General features: G+C 35.2%; 1 protein-coding gene and 1 pseudogene across 1 annotated transcript; both read left to right on the top strand.

Annotated features, from left to right (window-relative positions):
- Positions 1 to 16409: 16409 nt before the first annotated feature.
- LOC111913371 (transcription initiation factor TFIID subunit 14b-like) lies at positions 16410 to 18181 on the top strand (annotated as a pseudogene).
- A 2657-nt stretch (positions 18182 to 20838) lies between these two features.
- Positions 20839 to 21490, top strand: LOC111913321 (auxin-responsive protein SAUR50). Its single transcript, XM_023909039.3, has one exon. The coding sequence runs from the start codon at positions 20852 to 20854 to the stop codon at positions 21263 to 21265; it is 414 nt and encodes a 137-aa protein (XP_023764807.2). The 5' UTR covers positions 20839 to 20851; the 3' UTR covers positions 21266 to 21490.
- Positions 21491 to 22343: the final 853 nt, after the last annotated feature.

The following is a 22343-nucleotide window of genomic DNA, read 5'->3' as shown; positions in this document are numbered from 1 at the left end:
CACATGATCCTATCTTGAACTACTCTGTGAGGCGTACTCTAGCTGAGAAGCTTGCTCCTGCCCTTGCCCTATTAAGCAAACTTGAAGGGCTTCTTGAGTTCATGGCCCATCCGAAACAAGGGGGAGAAGATGTGTCTCAACCGCCTCCTACTTCCACAGCAACTAAAGCAACCGAACCTCCTCCAGCAGGTCAAGCTTCAGGTTCAGGTGTTAAAGACAAAGGGAAGAAGATTGCTAAAGACAGGGATGATGATGATGATGATAAAGAGACCATCGCTGATCTCTTGAAGAAACAAGGCCGGGAAAAGGATGCTGACATGAGCGCTCGCGTTGCCAGAGAGGTCGAGGCGAATGAACGAAAAATGAAGGAGGCTCATGATCTTCTTGAGAGTAGAAAAACTCTATTTCCTCCGTGGACTCTCGAGAAGCTTATCAAAGAAGCAATTGAAACTCCCAGCATCTTGTGGCTCGAACCGGTGATTTCATTGGACCGGATCAATTCTGTCGACTCTCAGTTTGATATGCCACTGACCCGAAAGGCCTTCATTTTCCATGCCTTTGATCATGTTGCTGATGTCCCTCATCCTCACCCAAAGGTTGATAGGGACTTTGTTGAATTCTATATGAGGTCTGCTCAACCTCAGTATCAGACATGGAGTGCTTAGAAGATCATCAACGTTTGGGTCCTCAAACCGTTTCGTGAGGGGAACTTCACAAACGTTCGGTTCAAAGTGTTGAGGGGTTCTGCTAAAACTGAACATGCTATATCACTTGCTGATCTTCCCAAACTGAATCCACATGATTGGATTATTTTGCATAACATCCTCCTCACCAATGAATCTAAGTATGGGCCAATCATCGATCACTTCAAATGGATGCTTGTATGCTACATCATGGAGGTTGCCAAGATGGATCAGGAGATCGCAAGTATCTTCAAGAAAAAAGCCTACTATCTCTCATGTTGGCTATGCAAGTGATTTAAATATGATGTAGATGGGAAGAATCGACCCAAAGAGGAACTCTGTCATGTTCACAAGGAACGAAGGCCAAAAATGCCTATTCGCCTTAGCAGATAAGCATCTATACACCACTGCATGCTTGGAACATGTTTTGGGGATCATTCATCGATGCAAGCAGAAGTCAGCAGATGACAAGAAGTATTTTGACGACATGATCCAGTGGTACATTCGCTTGAGACAGACCATCCTTGCCCTCATTTCGCGTCTGTTTGAAAGCACAAAGAAAGTTCCTGCAGCTGGACCCAGCAAGCCGAAGTAGAGTCTTGCCCCAATTGACGCAAAGGGGGAGATTGTAGGGTCCGATGGGTGTTGTGTCTTGGGCTCGTTCCTTAGTCCATTTTGTCTCCGGATTGGGCCTGTCCATCCGTGAGTTATTTCTAGGGTTTAGTATTTATAGATGCTTGCATGCATCTTAGTACGTAGATTTTGAAGTTGATTATTTAAAAAGATATTATCTTTATCGTTTGTAACCCTAATAGCCTCTACAACGGAAGTTCTTTGTCGAGCTCTGCTGAGGCTTGAATCTATTGAATCATTCGACATATTTTGATTCATTCTTGGGTTTGATTTTTCTGTTTAACGTTTCTATGATTAACCTGTTCAAAGATCTAAACGATCAAAGAGTTTCTTAACTCTTCACTCTCTCTCTCTCTCTCTCTCTCTCTCTCTCTATTTTTCTTTATCTACCCTTTATACGCCATAATATAAGTATGATAAAAATACATATATAATTATCTCAAATAAAATCATCATCTTATTTATCACAGATACCAGGAATACAAATAATAAGCACATAAGGCATTTAAGAAAATTAAATACTTGATATCTATGTGTAACCTGAAAGGAAGTATACACTCACTTGTTAAAAGTGGATGACTAGTGATTTTGGTAGCGCTTCACCTAACACCTTCACTTTTCCTTTAATGTGACATAGGTATGAATATCACTTAGTCTTAGTCTTATATTATTGGTGATTAATGATAGTATAGATTCCTCACTAATCCTAATGTCTACATCAAGATCCATCAAGTTAGGAATAACAAAATAGGATAATATCGAAGGTAAGATCCAATTGGTATACATATCATACTATTTGGAAATCCCACTTTAAAGACCTCACTAAATCCAACCAAGACATCACTCCCCTAAGTAGAACAATCAGTATAATGACTTATAATTACTCATAAATCTTATTTATATGTTCATAATAACGACTATAAATATAAATATAACTTACACTTGAAGCATAGTAAGGGTAGCTTAACTTACAAAACTTTTAGTTAAAACTGGGAAATTGCATTGGACGAACTCCGACCCAAATACTCCTTCTTTTTGGGCTCCTAGGTCTCCATATATTCTACTATAATATCGTAAAAGCTTTAAAGAAATCGGACTCAATAGTTTGGAAGGGATTCAAAGAAATTGGAATGATACTAGCATGGAAAATGAAAAATTTTCGAAGGGCTTACATAGACTCAGAAGGCGCGCACCGCACCCAGACAAGAGGCGTGCCACACCGCCAAGGTGTGATGGTTCCTATTGTCTTCTGCCACTTGTCACACTCGGATCCCTCCAAGTCTCCTTCTTGTATAATATGCATATGTATCCTTTTTAGGTAGTTCCACATGTCATGCCCACGTTGTGGCATGCCACCTTGTCTCCCGAGAGAGCACACTATCTGACCAAGAAACATGGTGCCACCAGGTGATGCCACGTCATCAGCCTAGCTAATTTCTTTCAGATCTTCAGACGACCATAACTTTTGCATAAAAGCTACCTTTTTAACGTTCTTTATATCCTTGGAATCTTCTCGACAAGCTCTGAAGCATTTATTAAGGTCTCAACCGCTAGTTCTCACTATAAATAAAATTCATATTTAGACCAGTTTAGACTGTAAAAGTTCGCACGAAATTTGTAACTTCTTCATAAGAACTCCGTTCTTAACTGTCTTTGTATTGATGGACACCTAATTCACGAGATCTTTAACTCTCATTTAGATTTTTTTTGTTAACAATCAACATATTTGAATTTCGATTTCTATGCCCGCGCTACTACACTGAAACTTCAAAAAAATCATAACCTCCTCATACGAAGTTAGATTTGGACGTTCTCTATATGCACTCTCTCAGATTTATGATTACTACAAATTTCATTTAGATTTCTTAGGTTAATAAGAAACCTATCTAAAATTCACTTTTTACGAAGCGCATAGCTGTTTCGGTTTAATCGTGAAACTTCGAATAAAATTAACTTCTTCATATGAAGTCGGATTTCAGAGTTCTTGATATGTATGAATTCCTTGTTACACTTACTACAACCTTGGCTAAGATTATTTATCCTAAATAGCCTTCTATCAAAAATTCCATTTTATCACTTATTGATAAATTCCCTATAAGACGTATAATACGTCGTCTACGACGTTCAAGACTAATGATCTCCCTATTCGAGGGCTCAACTTTTAATATTTTTCACTTATTATACCTTAATTTTCTAGTATGAAGTTGTGGGTGTTACAACAAACCATTTTTCCTTTTCATTTACTTGTTCCGTTAGATCATCTGTACGTTGACTTAGTGTCGAAATTGTTTCAGAATCCCTTTCAATTGCTTCTTCAGCGACCTTCATAGCTTGGAAAATGTCACCAAACATTTTATCCAAGAGTGGGAAATATGGGACTTCTAGAAACGGGTTAATATATGAAAAAACATAGCAATATTCTTTTCAATGCCAAACACCAAACTCAGATGAACTCATTCTCAAATTATTTCTACGTTTACGATCCATGCTAGCTACATATTAATAGTTTGAAATTCCATGTTCATAATTAGTGTCCAAAATGCGATGTCCAGAATGTGACTCTCCAGAATGAGACGTTCGGAATGCATGTCCAAAATATTCATCCATGACTCATATTCGCTAGGAATCTATGACGTTAATGATTGATTTAACTTGACATGAACGATTGATATGAAGTCTGAAATGTCAGTCCGAAATGACATGTAATACAGAATGAACTACTATAAATAAAAGATTGCAATTGTAGAAACTTTAGAACTCTGGAATTGTATAACCTTTAGAACTCCAAAATTGTAGAACCATTAGAAGTCTAGAATGGCTGTAAAGCAACCCAACCATGGACTACACAAGAAGAGAGCACGCTCATTCAGTCTTGGGTAATTATTAAGGATGATTTGGTTGTCCTCATGGTGCCACATCTAATGTACGGATCGCGATGGGTACACTTGAAAAATATGTTTCACTTTGAGTTATTTGTTCCACATGTTGGTCCCAAACCCTAACACTTGTGTATGTATCTAATAGAAATGCGAAATAATAACACAAGTATTTGACAAATAATAAACAATATTATTTATCGAGTTTTAACTAAGAAAAATGTTCTCACAAATAGAATGAGTATAATGATTCAGAACTCACTAAGAGCTCTAAATCTATCTCTACAAAAACTCTATCTCTAAAAAACAATACAAATCATCAACTCTAAACTAATGAGAGAGAATAGTATAAATACTAGTCCAAAACTAGGAGATAAGAGTTCTGCAGATTGTCCAGATCTATTTAATTCAAATCCTTGATTGGAAGGGATTGAAAGTTGAATGATAAATGCAGATATGTTATTTTAAGGAACGGATCAGATAAGATCTTTAGAATACTTCTTCACCAAGTAGTTATGATCTGCTCCAGATTTGAAAATCAACATCAACACTTCATATGCTGATTAGGGGCATCAGCATCAAGGATTCACGCTGATTAGGACATCCACGTCAGGAGTCACGCTAATCAGCTTCATCCTCCAACTAGAGTAGCTTCAGCTTCAGCATAGTGTATAACCATCAATGTGTGTCATTAGTGTATCATCGAATCAGGATCAGTGTGTTAACAGTGTAATCACTTCAATGTATGGAAACACTGATCAATGATTAGTACTAGCTGATCAAGTCTTCAGTAAATGGTGCTCTTCATGCTGACAATTCTATCAGTTGGTTCACATGTTGATAACTCCATCAGGGCTAAATCTGTCATCAACATGTCTTCAGTGTATCACCTGATCAGTGTGTCATCAATTCAAGGACTTCAACATATAGACACACTGATCAAGTCTTCAATGAATGCTCTTCGTGATGAGAATACTTTTTAGTGTATTTCATGTTGATAGTGTCTTCAGTGTCTTTTGGTCATCAAAGACTGATTTTCAGTCTTTGAAATATGAACTTCCATCATCATATCTTCATATTAACTATATAAACAAACTCTAATAGATCAGCTTGTCTAATTTGTATTATTTACACTTACTTAGACAAGAATGACTGTCTGATTAGATAAACTATAACTATAAAGTATCTATTTTGCATCATCAAATCTATACAAATATGTATCCTAACAATCCCTTATTTGATGATGTCAAAACCAAACTAATAAAGAAAGAAATAAAGAATAAATATAGCTAAAGTAATATGCTGATTTCTACTCCCCCTTAGATAAACAACATCTGAGGTTTGTTCCCCCTTAGATTTATAACTTTCTTCTTTTAAGAGTGTATGCTATTCTATGAATGATCAAGTGACAACATAGCAGAACTAAACATTTCTCCCTCTTTTTGACAACATGCATAATCACTGTCTTTTATTTTTATTTTTTTAAGAAGAGAACAACTAACCTAAAATGAAAGAAAACATCAAATAAAGTTAAAGGATACAGTATGATTTTGTGTATCACACTAATGTGTTGTTGCAATTGTAGATCAATTACATAGTTATGCGTAGTCTCATCAGCATATGGTCTTATACTTTGAATCATTAACCACTTCTATTAGAAGAAAAAGGGCAAGAGTGGGTAGGTGTGTGTAATATATCACGGTACATGATATACCTATCGGCATATATTTTTCAAGCTCTCATCAGTGTCTAGCATTTGAAACTGAATCACAAAGCTTTTAAGAAGAATTTAAGAGCAAGAATGGGTTTATGCATATTATAAATTATGGTACATAGCTCAACCATAGACACAAAATTTCGAATTTTTATCAGTGTATGGTATCATATAGTGAATCATCAAGTTCTATATTAGAAGACTTGTAGAAGGAATAGTTAAAAACTTGGAATATATCCATCGTCAATTCATAATGGTAACATATCATACCTCAATCTAGGAGGTCAAAGACATGAATAACCCTTTGTCATTGAAGGTCTAGAAAAGTATCTATTACACTGATGAGAATGCAATTAAGGTAAGCCATTGGGTAATGCTCAATGTTCCAGAACATGAGACTTGACGCATATGACAAGCATGTTTCCATGGATAGAGTCGGGTAAGAAACGATTAACCAAGAAAATGAACACCCAAGCCTTAAAATAATTTTCTAATTTGGACCAGGAAGTCTCATGTTGAAGGATATGACAATGCATAATAATCCATATGAGTGGGGACTCAATGTCATCTCAACACATGGTCTTAGTGATGAGATGCTTACAGGGATTTTAGGCACATATAGTAGCATGCTTCTAAGGACAATGGTTTGTTAGAAGTTACATACATGGCTTATGAAATGCCAGCGTGAAATCGTGAAAGGTACAATGATATTTAGAAGGAATGACCATATATGATGAAGCCCATGTAAGAGCCAACTCCCGAAATCAACCAGCATCAAAGAATATTCTGACCAGCTTGTCAGTTTTCAGCTTGGTTGCCATTGTTAATTTTAATTGCTCCACCTAAGCTTGTGGTTCATTTCTTCCAACATCTTGAGACACTTAGTCAGCAAAATGAAAGATCATAAAGAATGACATTTATCATTCACTCCATTAAAGTAGTGTAATACTATTGTTATTGAACTAGAAATCAGTGTCTGAAACCAAAGAACTTTGAACACTCAAAAAATACTATTGTTAGAACTTTAGGGGTAAATAAGTTCTGATGTTCATAGATAATTTTAACACTAGACACAACATTTAAATTTGTCCCCGGGAACAAAATGATTAACTCCATTGTTACTTCAGTGCATTCTCCCTTTTATATTTCTATCAAGCTGATAGAAATTATACATTTGAAAACCTTTGCTGAGGAGACATGCACAACAATTATTTTTGACTATTTTGTTTTATTTTCAAACCATAATTAGAAAAACAAAATAAGTATAAAAAACAAAGTATAAACGAACTAAACAGAAATAATTTTAACAACTAGAAACGCAAATACAAAAAAGAAAATTAATTAAAAGAACTTGAAAAATGATTTTTTATTTAACAAAAATAAACTAATTCAAACTTTTTTTTAAACTCTTTTGAAAGCCAAGAAGACACAAATATGGATACCCAATATGTCTTGAAAGGAACCATTAGAATGAAAAATTCATCATTTTGAGGAACCCACGAGACAATGTTTGAAGATAGCAAGGTCCATGTGTTCTCTTTTCCGCAAATACAAAAAAAGAAAATTAATTAAAAGAACTTGAAAAATGATTTTTTATTTAACAAAAATAAATTAATTCAAACTTTCTTTTAAACTCTTTTGAAAGACAAAAATACACAAATATGGATACCCAATATGTCTTGAAAGGAACCATTAGAATGAAACATTCATCATTTTAGGAACCTACGAGACAATGTCTGAAGATAACAAGGTCCATGTTTTCTCTTTTCTAGTTGTACACAACTTTCACGAGATAATGTTGTTGTCACTTTTCAAACGTTGCTAAAATATCAAAAATATCAGCTCCTGTATTGTCAACATCATCTTTTACTTTGACAGACTACCATAATCACAAGATTAAAATAATACTTGTCACTTTAGATGAATCATGCAAACGAGTTGCTTCACACTAATTAGTCACATTGTTTTTGTCTTGACTATACCATCCTGACAACTACAAAGCATGTTAGTTGACAAAGACTTCATAAGATATCTTCCAAAAATCTTTTAACACAAAAAGCAATATATATATATATATATATATATATATATATATATATATATATATATATATATATATATATATATATAGATACAACGTTTTTCATGCTTTTTTTCTTAATGAGAGATACATCAAAATATGAACTTTGAAAATTTGAGTCTCTCGTTTCATCAGATTTAACAAAAAGACTTAGGAACCCATTTGAGAATGGGTTTTAGAGAATACCTCACCTCTAAAACTTTTTGATCAGATGGAGAACAACCAACATGAGGTTTCAGAACCCTCTTCTTCTTTTTGAGAGACTTTTGATTCCAATGTTTCTTTGTAAATCCATTGACTGGTTTAGTTTCAGATTCAGAAGACGTACTATTAGGAACCTGAACTTGCTTTATCTTCCTTGTTTCAGGATATGGCTTCTTTGGAATCCATATCTTCTTTGGTTTTGTGTACTTTGACTTCCTTTTATTTGATTGTTTTGCCCTGTAAAAAGAACAATCGAAATAAGAACATACATTAGGAATATTACCAACATTAGATCTTTTAATGTTAGGGGTTGGAGTTGGAGTTATGTATTGACAGGGTTTTATGAAGTCTTCACAGCATGTAATAGCTTAATAGTGCCAAAAGTCTTTGCAGTGTGAAAAAACTTATCAGTGTGAACAAATTTGTCAGTGTGTGATGTCTTGATAGTGCGAGACCGTAACACTCGGTTCCCATGTAAATTTTTTTAAGTTTTTATATATTTAAATTTTTTCATGGAAGGCTATTACGTGGGGAGTAACTATGGGTTACATGTGGCTTAACTAAATAACTTGGAATCAGAGTTTCTCTTGAGTACACATGGCATACTTAGTGTACGTAGTCCATACTCATGGCGAAGGAAAACCACAATTTATGGGTCTTGGACCCTATTTAAAGACCTTAATCCCTTCGAAAACCTTCTTATTATAAGCCACCACCCTCTCTTTCAGCCCCCACGAAACCCTAGCTCCATTTTGAGAATCTCAAGATTTTGTGTGATTTTTTGTGTGTTATAGTGATGAAGAAGAACTTGGAAGGTGTGCTTGGAGTCCATAACTTATAGATCCAGACTCTACTTTTCTTTATCATCTTCTAGAAGGTATAAAGTCTCAACATTTATGATTCTTTTGCATAGATCTATATTAGCTAGGGTTTTGGCATGTTTTGGCCCCAAGGTTGGCTCTTGTCAATAAAAGCTACTCCATATCTTAGAGTAGCATTACTAGGTGTTTTTAAGGTCCTTATTGCATAAAAATCGAATATTGTTGGATATATGTTAGCCATGCATGAGTTGTTGCCTATTTTATGAAGTTACGAAGCTAGAGTTTGATGTTGGGCTTCATTAATCCATGCAAAGGCATAAAGTCAGGAACTTTATGGTTTTGGGTCGTTCATTAGGGCTAGATCAAAGTTTTGGACATTTGGTCTTAAAGGAATAAGTTCTAAAATGCTTTTTGGAGACCCTATGAGTACACCCTATGTAGGGTAGGAATACGCAATGCGTGGCAAAAGGATGGCCCATTTTTTGGTTTGCACCTCTATGCATGGCATAGAGGAGGGGTATGCATGGCATAACCCCATAAGTTAAGTTTGGTCATTTTTGGACTCTAAGGCATGTTGGATGGGTTAGACCATGGAAGGGTAAAATGATCTTTTACCCTTTGGATGAGAGATTATGAATTGGACATTTAATTATGGGTTATTAACCTAAATAGTAATTAGGGTTGGTTTGGATGTGTTTACTGTGAGGAGTCATTATACCAACAGCTCGTGTGTGTGTGACTTGCTTATCATTGGATTGAGGCGGGTCTCTTCACCATACTCGTGGGTTGAAGACACCAGTATCGGCCCACTAGATTATGTTTGTAGGACACTAGTTGTCAGTGGGATACTTCCTTGTTTTGAATGTTGGGTAGGGCTCGTTATGCGAGTTAAGGCGAGGCCCATTATACTCATTGGGCGGGGGCTATTATGCAAGTTCGAGTGAGGCCAATTATACTCATTGGGCGAGTCTCATTATGCGAGTTAGGATGAGGCCCGTTATACTCATTGGATGGGGCCCGTTATACTCATTGGACGGGGCCCGTTGCTTGTCTGGTATGTGGTATTTTGGGGACTCACTAAGCTTTGTGCTTACGGTTTTGTTTAAATGTTTTTCAGGTACTTCTTGTTCGAAAGGGATGGGCCCGACATGATCGCATCGCATCCACCAGTGTTTTGTATTTATGATTTTGGGATTGTACTCTGATAACTATTTTTCCATAATGTTATACTTTTGATGGTTTTAGTTAATTTAAAACCAAATTTTTATCTATTATTTTTTGGATGTTACCGAGACTTTTGGCAGTACGAACTAGAGTGGGAGTGCAAAATTTCTTGGCAGTGTGGCTCGACTTGTCAGCATGAATTGAATTTGCAATGTGAACAACCTTATCAGGGTGAACTGTCTTGTTAGCGTGTGATGTCTAAACAGTGCGAGTCGAAGGGGAAATGTGAACTTTCTCAACAGGTTGAACTAAAGTCATTCCAGTGCGATATGAAACTGAGGGAGCGGGTCGTTTCAGAATGATAATGTGTTCTGCTAAAGCTTTTCGAGTATGAGCAACTTTTGGTTCCTCAACATGAAGCTTATCGACGTGAGGCTTGTCAGTGAAAAAGCCATTGTGATGTTCATCAATGTGAAAACATGGGTTTCTTGATGATGAACATTCCTTAGGTATATCTTTCTCTTTTATCTTCCCCCTCACATCTAATATCTCTTTCTCATTTTCTACCAATTTCTTCTTCAACACTTATATATCTTCTTGATTCTGATAGATGATTTTGTCTTTTCAGATCAAGTTTAGTAGTGAATAACACAGATAGATGTGCCTTTGGATTATACATCAGTTCAGGAAAACATGATAAAGGACTTGCATCAACATCCCTTTTTATTTTTCGAACATTCTTTATTTTCTCTACCATGACAAACTTTTTTTTTATCTTTGTTGATCCTTCCTTTTAAAAATTCTTCTCTTATCTGAGAGACATTATAAGGACCATACATACTTGATGAAGTTAGATAGTACCAAAGATAAGAAAATATACCATACTCTCTCTTCTCTAATTTCGTAGTATTCTTCATATCTAGAGGATTGTATAAGATATCTTCTTTTTCTTCTTCTTCTTCTTCTTCTTTTGATTTTCGAGTTTCTGAATAGTGATTGAACTTCTGAATCTTCAACAGATCCTAGAACGAATGTTCTAGCCCGCTCTGATACCACCTATTGGTTCCAAACCCTAACAATCGTGTTTGAATTTAATAGAAATGCAGAATAATAATACAAGTATTTGATAATGATAACCAATATTATTTATCAGGTTTTTTCGCTAAGAAAAATGTTCTCATAGAGAGAACAAGTGCAACGATTCAGAACAATAAATCATCAACTCTTAAATAATGAGAGAGGATAGTATAAATACTAGTCGAAAACTAAGAGATAAGAGTTATTTCGTTTCTCCAGATCTTCTATTTAATTCAAATACTTGATTTGAAGGGATTGAATGTTCAATGATAAATGAAGATCTGGTTTTTTAAGGAACAAATCAAATAAGATCTTCATAATACTTCTTCACCAAGTAATTATGATCTGAACCATATTCGTACATCAGCATCAAAACTTCATATGTTGATCAAGGGCATCAATGTCAGGGAGTCATGCTGATCAACGTCAGTTTCAGGTAGAGTAGCTTCAACTTTAATAGAGCGTATAGCCATCAACGTGCGTCATCAATGTATCAATGAATCATATGATCAATGTGTCAATAGTATAATCACTTCAGTGTATAGACACACTGATCAGTCATCGGTACCAGCTGATCAAGTCTTCAGTGAATGGTGCTCTGCGTACTGACACTGCTTTCAGTTAGTTCACATGCTGATAACTCCATTAGGGCCAAATATGTCATCAATATGTCTTCAGTGTATCACCTGGTTACTGTAAATACTTTATTGTATGGACATACTGATCATGTCTTCAATGAATGCTCTTTGTGTTGATAATACTTTCAGTGCCTTTCGTACTCATAGTGTCTTCAATGTCTTTTGGTCATCAGGGGATGATCTTCAGTCTTCGACATATGAGCTCCCATCAGCATATCTTTAGATTAACTATATAAACAAACTCTGACATATCAACTTTTCTAAGTTATATTATTTACACTTACTTAGAAAAGATTGTTTGTCTACAATGAGCATATAAACAATAACTACAAAGTATATATTCTCTACAAATATGTATCCTAACACCGAAGTATCGAACTGAAGAATAAGTGAAGGCTAAGTTTCTAGACATACGGTCAAAGGTGAAGAATTTTATCAAAATTTATCACAAGATCGACAGCCAATTAATGGATGAAGATGAACAAGTAAGTTTGTAGCTGGTAAGGGTGGAATACAGACATCAAAATAACAGGGTTGATTTTCCATACGAACATGCTTGAGATATTTTAAAAGATGTCCCATATTTTTAAATTATATATTTTTTTATTTTTATGTTTAATAAGTTATGGTACTTCTAAATTATGTTTTTCTATGTTTTCAATATGTAACAAAAATTAGGGAGATAATAATATCTTTCATTAATCACTCCAAATATCGATTACAAACATAATTAATTGGGTTTCCCTTACATAGACAATAAAGTAACCATCAATGGGTCTGGTATTTCCCATTCAAATGGAGGGGAAAAAAGTGAACATTTTGGGCCTAGTAGGTAATTCGAAACACATCAGCCTAATAATATATCTGAACCATATCGGCGAACTCAGTGATGTTTGGATAACATGATGATGCAATAGTATGACTTCATGCTATACCCAGACTGCTCCATTTCCCACATGAAAAAGTATGACAGTTCAAATCTACAACACAAGTTTTGGACTTAGTTTGAAGAAGATATGGTAAGGAGGGGCTAAATGTGACAAAAACGAAAGGAAGTTTGGAAGGGAGCGGGATCTATCTGTGTTCTATTTCCCTCTCGTTTATGCGACTCAAGGCTAACCCTAGGGAACGAATCTACAGTCGCCGCCATGGGAGTGCCATCTATCGTCGTTGCAATGTCGGGAGTCATCGCCGCCACTTTAGTGCCGACGAATGACGCCTGCTGTCGGAGGGGTTGTGTGCCATCGGAGAAGTGTCGAGATAAGTTGAGCAGTTCGTGTGTATGTCACTGTGCAATTAGTGCGCGAAGAGAAAGCTTCAGTAAGACCGCTAGCCACCCACCTTCTTTCATCTTCTTCGTTTCTGCTGTTTGGATATCGTGGAACGTCACAGCCTGCCGCCGGTGACCTTATGGCCACCGTTCCTACCCATTCCGGTTATGAAAGCCGCCTGTGAGGTTGCTGAGTAAGTCTATGATCGAGTATTTTTACTATTCTCAGTGTTTGAGGTGTTATATGCAAATTAGTGGACCAGAAAATCCACCACCACCATCTCAAGGTGGTGGTTGCCACCCATTGTCGCTTTCTTCCGCCACCGGCCGCCATGGTTGGTGGTTGTATGCGTGTGTATTTTAAGTGTGAGGATGTTTGAGCACTTTTTGGGCAGGAACCACCACCACCATGACTAGTAATGGTGGCCGCCGCCCCCTGTCGCCATGAGCCGCCGCTGGCCACCACTGCCCGAGGTGGCAGGGTGGTACCCGACCTAGTGGAACCCTAATGGACCTAAACACTAATTTTGGACTGGGGTGATTCATGATTGGGCTAGAAACCCTAATTAGGGTTTAGAAAACCCTAATTTTTGGGTTTGTTAGTTTGGATTTTACCGGGACCCGCGGTTGGACTGTTAGATTGATATTGTGAATTATGTCCAATTTCATTGTGTGAATAGCCTAGTGGAGTGATGGACTTAATGGGTTAAGTGAGAAACACTTAACCCTAATCATCATTTTATGTGAAAACCCTAATTTTGCTTGGGCCTTTCTTTTGGGCTTTGGTGATTGGGCTATTGATGGGCCATCCAAGAACAATTATGTGGACCAAAATATTTAGATGGGCTTTAGGGTAAGGCTCATATGAGGGTTTGGGTCCAATTTGGAAAATTGGGCCATAGTGGGGCCATTAGTGGACCTTTGTGGACCTATTTGGTATTGGGCCTTGGTGGGCGCAATGGGCTTGAGTTATTTATGGGCCGGATTGGTGGACCATATTTAGACCTAATATGTGAAGGTTTGGTCTTGGATCCTAATGAGATTATTTGTGGGTTTGGCTCAGTGTTAGAAGCTGGTGTACAGCAGCAGCATTTATGGGATTTGTTCGTCATCCGAGGTGAGTCTTCTCACGATACTTACATGTGTGGTGACTTGTGTGTGACCGGTGGGTCTTATTTGTGTTATTGACCGGAGGGTCTTATTTACACTATTAATCGGATGGTCTTAATACATTATCGATCAGAGGGTCTTACTTGTGTTATAATGTGTTATGTGTTATCGTGCATACTGTCTTTGTGACTTATGTTGTTATTGTAATCTGTGTATATATTGGTCTTATGTGCTTACTTGAGTTGTGCATTTGTCTGTGTGGTATATATGTTATATTATGTGATATTGAGACCGGACCGGAGGGTCCAACAAGCTATGAGACCGGAGGGTCCAACGAGCTGTGAGACCGGAGGGTTCTCACTGAGATCAGACCGGAGGGTCCAACGAGCTGTGAGACCAGAGGGTCCTCACTGAGACCGGACCAAAGGGTCCAGCGAGTCGTGGGACTGGAGAGTCCCACTGAGATACATTGACCAAGAGGGTCTTACAGAGTTATAGCCTCGAGTGGCTAATGAGTTGTATGTGGTATTTTGGGGAACTCACTAAGTTTCGTGCTTATCGTGTTATGTGTTATGTGTTTCAGGTTTTTCTTAGGATCGCGGGAAGGCGACGGCTCGATTGTACACATGAGATGAAGAGTTATGTTTTGGAGGATCCTGGATTATTAATCAAACAATGATGGATTTGTGTTTTGTTAATTTGATGGATTTTGTGTAATGTAATATGAGAATTTAAGTGAATTTATAACGAAAAATTTATATGAAAATTTCCGGTGTTACACCAACCCTCTCTAAGAGCTTCATTTAACTTCATAACGAACCAGGTACAACAGTCGATATTATTTTTCACGGCCATACTAAATGCTATAGTGAGGGTCTGGTTGCTCCTGTCGATAGCAACCGCTACAAATATTATTTTTAGGCAGTCCCCTCTTAGACGAACACTGCATATGAAGATGACAGACAACAAGCGACCTATGAACGAATGGATCTGTAATTTTTTTGGGAACACAAAACAATTAGTTTAGATGTAGAAACATTATGAATTTTAAAGAAAGAATAAAAATGTGGAAAAAAATACACCACACATTTAATAGCCAAAAAAAACTTGGAAACTATCCATCACATTAGTTTTGATGTGAGTGTAAATATGTGGGTTGGTTCGTTTAAGGTTATGTAGATAAACAAGTAGGTTGTTAAAGTTTTCTTCGTGCTTACTTTATGACAAACTCATCTTCAAGAAAGTATAAGAGATAATTATAGTTGATCGGAAGTAAGCGTCTAAGTACATATAGACACACATATATATGTAGGGGACAAAAATTGAGGTTTGTAATTCGGAATAACTGTCCGGAACAAGTCTCCGATACATGCATCTTTGACTCCGTGTTGTCGCTTCAAAGTATGAGTCTGACAGTCATACATAGATTTTTGTTTCGGACATTGATACTCTAGTATGTAAGTCCGGAATATACGAAGATTTTTATTTTGGAGTAGAGCTCCAGAATGAAACTGTGACTCTGGAATGCCATATTCCGAAAAAAATGTGGTCAGCAGTGTTCCAAAATAAATCCCTAACTCTGGAATGTCCTATTACGAAGAAAATTGTCATTTTGAAAAAAAAAAAAAAAAGAGGTTATTTAAAAAAAAAAAAAAAAAAAAAAAGAGGTTATTTTAAAAAAAAAATACTAGTTTAAATGGGTTAATTTACTCAATTTTCTTTATTTCAAATGTTATTCTTTATATGTTTTTATAATATGTGATTAACGACCAAGCCCGTTATTTAGCTATTTTTGTTGATAGCATTTTGAACTTCATTTAAGATAATCACAAACTTTTACCCTGACCAATGCACGATGTAGATTTTACAATTTAGACGGTTAATTTGTTAAATTCCGAATAAAATAAATTTCTGATTACGTATTCCCTTTATGATCATTTTAGTAAATATATGTGCTTGAATCTTGATCAGTTTTTAGATTATATCACAATAACATTCATAATATTTTTTCCAAATGCCTTTGTGTTACAAAACCCTCATTGACTTACACTTTTGTTAAAAATTTTGCTTCTAAGATAGTGAAAACACACACACACACATCGATATGGACGTGAAATTTCGCAATATCATAACGAAGCAATGACTGGCGTTTCGCTTCTGAGTGATCAAAATGACAGTCGTTCGTATGCCGGAGAAGGATCATATTCAACGCACTACCAGATGATGGAAATTGAAGATGAAGATAGCAAGGTACTCGTTAATTTACAGTATTAGGGGGGTAATTCATACATGTAGCTCTTGAGTTGTCTACATCTGTATACCTTGTCGTCGTATGATCATCCCCTCAACAAATGCACTTCTGATTTTAAAACTAAAAAGTTGTTTCTTTTTCGTGTTACGTTTCGACATAACCAAAAATTTCTTCTATTAATATTTATTAAGCTCATGATATTCATCACTGTTAAAGTTAAAAGTGAATAAATTTTGACATTTGATGCTAGATGTCGATTGATGTGGGGATCGAGCTAATATTCTATTAAAAACTATTTAACTCGTAGATAGGGCAATATGCATTTTATATAATTGTATAAATATATAAGAACGCTAGGGAAGAAATCTAATTGAATCAATCAAACTAACATTCAAGATTGACTAAACTGAGTGAAAATTGAACTTGGATCCAGCTTGATTTGGAACTAATTTTAGCTATGTTGTTCATCTGCATCTAGACACGAAGTTTAACTTTAATTATCACATGAATCTTTTCATCCATACACATATAGGTGTATTCAGAATCCATGATAAAGTAGAATCTAATTTTGAGACATTCCTTTTCTCTTTAAGATTCTTTAATAAGATTTAAAGTGTACATTTTAATAAAAAGTTCAAATGTTTCTCTCTTATATGTATACACTAGAACTCAATCTCACATATGGACTGTTTGTGTACGTCGAGCAACAAACGAGGACCTAAGTGTAATTATCAAGAAAGTTGCCTTCCAATTGCATCCAAGTTTCAATAACTTAAGGAGAGTAATAGAATCACCTCCATTTGAGTTAACAGAACGTGGATGGGGTTAATTTGAAATAGCAATCTTAATATTCTTCCATGATGATGTCTCTGATAAGCAATTAGACTTGTAAGTCAATAAATATTGATGATTTGATTCAATCTTTTCAAGTTTTATGACAATGTCTGTAACGATTCAGTCATTAAAAAATCTTCTGGTTTCATCATCTGAAGTTATACTCTGAAGTGGAACATGGTCCTTTATCAACCAAGAAACCAGTGATGGTTGAATCTTATGATGAGATTGTTTTCCCAAATCCTTGTGAGAAGTTTCTTGTGTGATTAGTCATCCATCTGTAATTGTGCCACGTGTTCCAGCAACTTTGAACTTAGCTTTAAGTAATCTTAATGTAGAAGATGGACATGAGAAGAAAAGAGGAGACACTAAAGATCATCCACTTCGTCAATGGTTGACCAAATTCTTTGAGGCTGATGAGCTATGAAAACTTGTAGAGGCACGTGTCAGCAAAATCATATTATGAAGTTGAGAAGGCGATTGAGAACCACTTGGGTTGTGGTGATTTGGTAAGACACGTGGAAGATATGGTGGATAACCTATTGACCCATGTTCAAATCCTGACACTACTAAGCCCTTGTGGCCATGGAGGTTCGCCTGCAGTGACTCCAGGGCATGAGGCAAAGCCTCATGTCTGCAGCGGGGGATTAGTCGGTGCGCGAAAACTGGCCCGAAAACCCTCGTTAGAGAAGTTTCATTTCCAAAAAAAAAGGCGATTGAGTATGTTTGATGCGTAGGGTAAAATTTATGTTACTTTAAGCTTAAATAATAATTAAAATGACTTTGTGTTTTTTTTTTTTTTTTTTGAATTAGGGACATGACATAATGACGAGTTAAGCCACAAAACCTGAAATAACGTATTCAGACACCAACCCTTTACCAATTTTTCGTTTTTCTTTTTTCCTCCGAACTCCTCTCACGTTAAAATTGAAGAATATTTTGAATTTTGTTTGTTGAAATGTAAGGATAAATTGGTCATTCAATCTAATTCAAACGGCTTTTGTGGTCTAGAAAAGAAACAAACCTTATATATGCAACGGTTTATCAGATAGATATCATTATCCGATCAGCACAAGACTTAATGGGAAAAAAGAAACAACCCCTTAAACTATCATCTACTTCCATGTATTGTTTGGTTTATGAATGAACTATTGTAGATATATGTTCTTGAATTCACTTTTTGTCAAGAGTCGTTGAATCTTTGTGAACTCATTTGGTAAATGAGCTATCTTGTAGGTTTGAATTGTCCTTTTATGTACTTTGGTTAAAAGTTCCTTTTCAAGAACTTGTGTCCTTGAATGTCCTTTGTGACAATAGCATGTGAAGGTAGTTGAAAGGCCACATCACACTTGCTTTATTCGATTGTAATTCCATTAAATTAGGAGATATACATTATTAGTGGCATCTCATATTAGTGTTCACTAAGTCATAATATTGTAACCATTTGCTGTGTTGATGTATCCATCTTCAATTATGGAGCATGGGACTATCCAAAATTGCTAAGGTTGATTGACTATCAACTCTTTGCTGACCCTCCCTTTTTGTAAACGTCCCAAATAGTTAATCTTGCATTATATGGATGAAAGATTCGAATAAAGAATTGTATAAAACATCTCAAATAGTAATAACATATGTAGGGAAAAAGATGTCTTAATAACCAATAAACAATCTTCAACATTATTTATACTTATCTATTTTGTATTTGCACTAGATATATGACTCAATTTATTTCATCACCTAACATATGAAACTATGTAGTAAAAAGAAATAAAGCCAAACTAAAATTAAAATACAAATTATAAAAATTTGAGATTGTATATGAAAATGTATATCAGTGTTGTTTTTTTATAAATATAAATAAACTAAGATTTACAAGTAGATCGTCATATTAAATACTAAAAGCACAAATAACAGAAGCTCGTAATATGTCAATATCGATCAGGACCAAAGATCAGGCACCCAACAAAGTTGGTTGTTTTCCTTTTTTCCTTTTTTTTTTTTTTTTTTGTTTTATCTATAGACTTCTCACAACACATCACTATAAAGACAATATAACAATTAAAATTGTTTTTTAACAACAAAGCCAACATTTCATGAACTTATTCTTTCATTTTTGGGTGTTTTTCGCTAACAATTTCACCCAAATTTTAAGGACCCTGTATATCTAATTTACGTATCACATATTAACTCGGATTGTTGAAATTTAACATTAGATGTTTGCGATAAAATAAATGTTACACCTTTTTACACGTGGTACCTTCATTGCTATGTAAGTTTTGGTCCCATGATATGCGGTCTATGCACAGCCTAATTTGGATCTCTTGAAAGAGAGATGGACACGATTTTGGAAATAAATTTGATTGTCGAAAAGTTTTAGATGTGGTTTTGGCATATATCTTTGAATGAGGTTTATCAAAATGCCTTTTAATCAAGATTAAGTCTTAGATATATGAGACGAGTCTTCGTAACTCCATACACACAAGTCCCATGTAATAATACTTGTTTTATGTGGGTATATTAATTCTTTTTATAAGCTAGCCATCATAAGTCATAACAATGAAAAATACATTCCACTAATCCTCAAATAGTTGAAATATCAAACATCAAACAATAATAATAAAAATAAAGTTATTGTTATACCATATACGTACATATATAGAAAATAATGGTGTCGTAGAATATCAACAGTGTTCTGAAATAAAATAAAAAATACATCATATTTGTTAAATTTACGATGAGATTAGTATATGATGACATGAGTAATAATCGGACGCGATATTATTAGGTCATGTGATTTGTTTTGGGGTTAATATGGTTTTAAGCTAACTTGTCCACAACTTTCTTACTAGTATGTTATTTATTTTTATTATATTTATGTGAAAAAAGTAATTATTTGATATGGATTGGGATATCCCATAAATCTTTTTTTCTCTCTTATAAATAATTAATCTATTAAATATAACTACAATAACTATATGACGACAATAATTATAATAATCATATAATTAATCTGGAGTAAAGGGATTTAGAAATTAAATATATTATAAATACAATCTGAACTATTTTTTGCATTAAGTCTTCTTGTTTTAGTTAAACTTTTGATGCCCATTAGTACCAAAATTTTAAAGAAATGTGTTCCTTAGCAAAAAATTGAAAATCTCTTGTTGGTCAAAACAGCCGGTGTAGATTAAGTGTATGTTAGTTCCCAAAGAAAATGTTAAACTTTTGATTTTATCCTTTTTACCCGTTTATAATTAAATAAAACATAGTACAAATTAATCGATTTTATATAAGTGAATCGGTCAAAACTCAAAACTATATGGCTTTTAATGCATACATATTGATAAATAAATGAAAGGTCCCTTCGGGTCTTGGTGTCATATACAAAGGTGGCAATGTAGGGTTAGGCCAAAGTGGCATGAAGCCGTGTCATTATAGTGATTATACAAACACACCTTCTTATGAAACCACCTTCGTACCCCTGCCTCTCCTCCACATGCATTTGCCTCTCAACTCCCTTATAAAATCCCTTCACCACCACCACCATCATCACCACGTACCAATCCACCTCCACCACCACCATCTAACCATTACACACACAAAGAAATTCATAATGGGTCTTAGAAGATCTCACAACAAACAAACACAAGCAATAGCCGACAAGAGAATCATCAAGAAAGGCTCAAATATTGAAGATGATGACAATGGCTACCCAACTGACGTCCCTAGAGGACACTTTGTAGTGTACGTAGGAGAAAGAAGAAGCAGATACATCATACCGATATCATGCCTACATGACATAGGGTTCCAAATCCTGCTACGTCAAGCTGAGGAAGAGTTTGGGTTTAACCACGACATGGGGTTGACCATTCCTTGCCTTGAACAAGATTTCTTGTCTATCTTCTCTTGAAATCGCTAATATTAAACCGTATCGCAAACACCAACAGAAGCTTTACCCATTGGTTTACTCATCTTCGTATCAAGTTTTTCGAAATATTAAATGTAATTCATCAAGCCATTTTTTCTATTTTTCTCATGTGGTGGTATGAACACCCTTGGAAAAATATTGTGTTGTTCATGTCATATTGTCCAGTTAATCTGTTGGATATGTTAATGAAGTTTTTTTGAGCCACAACTATGGATTCTGAGTACGCATATAAAATACGTACTATTTAAACAAGTTTGAACTATATATTAAAACTTATTTACTAACAGGTTTGAACTATTTAAACAAGCTAGCCTAGTACGTATATAAATACCATCTGATTTGTATGCAAAACCTTATTTTAAGTGAGTTGTAATCCGTTGATTACCCTATGGTAGATCATCGTATATATCTAAATTTTACTTAGAAATAATCATAAATAGTCTTTTGAATAAGTTTGAAACACCACGGATTGATTGATGTTGTTGTACAAAAAAACAATTTCCCAATATTGTACAGCCATTTCAAGAAATATTCCAATAATCGTTTTTACGTTTATAATGCATGTTTATCTAAAAACTATTCGACGATATAAGATTCTAATAACATTTCTTAACTGCAATTGGCCACAAAAGCGATTTATGGCCCTTTTGGTTTTTAGTGCTATCCTTTTGTGTCATATTTTCAAGTTATACGTACCTTAGATCCACGGAAGTATAGTTTAATTTAGGCTTTAGACCATCCGTTATACCCACTACTAACAATTATAGTGGTGGGTGCCACTTTATCACCATATTCAATCATTAAACCTATGAGATACTCACCATTATATTCTTCTTATTTTTTTTTATTTTTAAATTGAAAAATATATAAATATTTTAATTAATTAAAATGTAGACAGGTAGAGAGACATGGAGAGAGAAAAAAATTTATATTGGATGTTGTCCGTTCTCACCACCACATTTGACCACAAATTTTCCACCGCTAAAAGTATGGGATGATGTTCACATTTTTTGTTCGTGGCCACATAGACCACGAACATACTCGCTATGAATATATCATA

Source organism: Lactuca sativa, chromosome 2 (assembly GCF_002870075.4).
Source record: "Lactuca sativa cultivar Salinas chromosome 2, Lsat_Salinas_v11, whole genome shotgun sequence".
NCBI lineage: Eukaryota > Viridiplantae > Streptophyta > Magnoliopsida > Asterales > Asteraceae > Lactuca > Lactuca sativa.
This window is presented reverse-complemented; position numbering and strand designations above follow the sequence as displayed.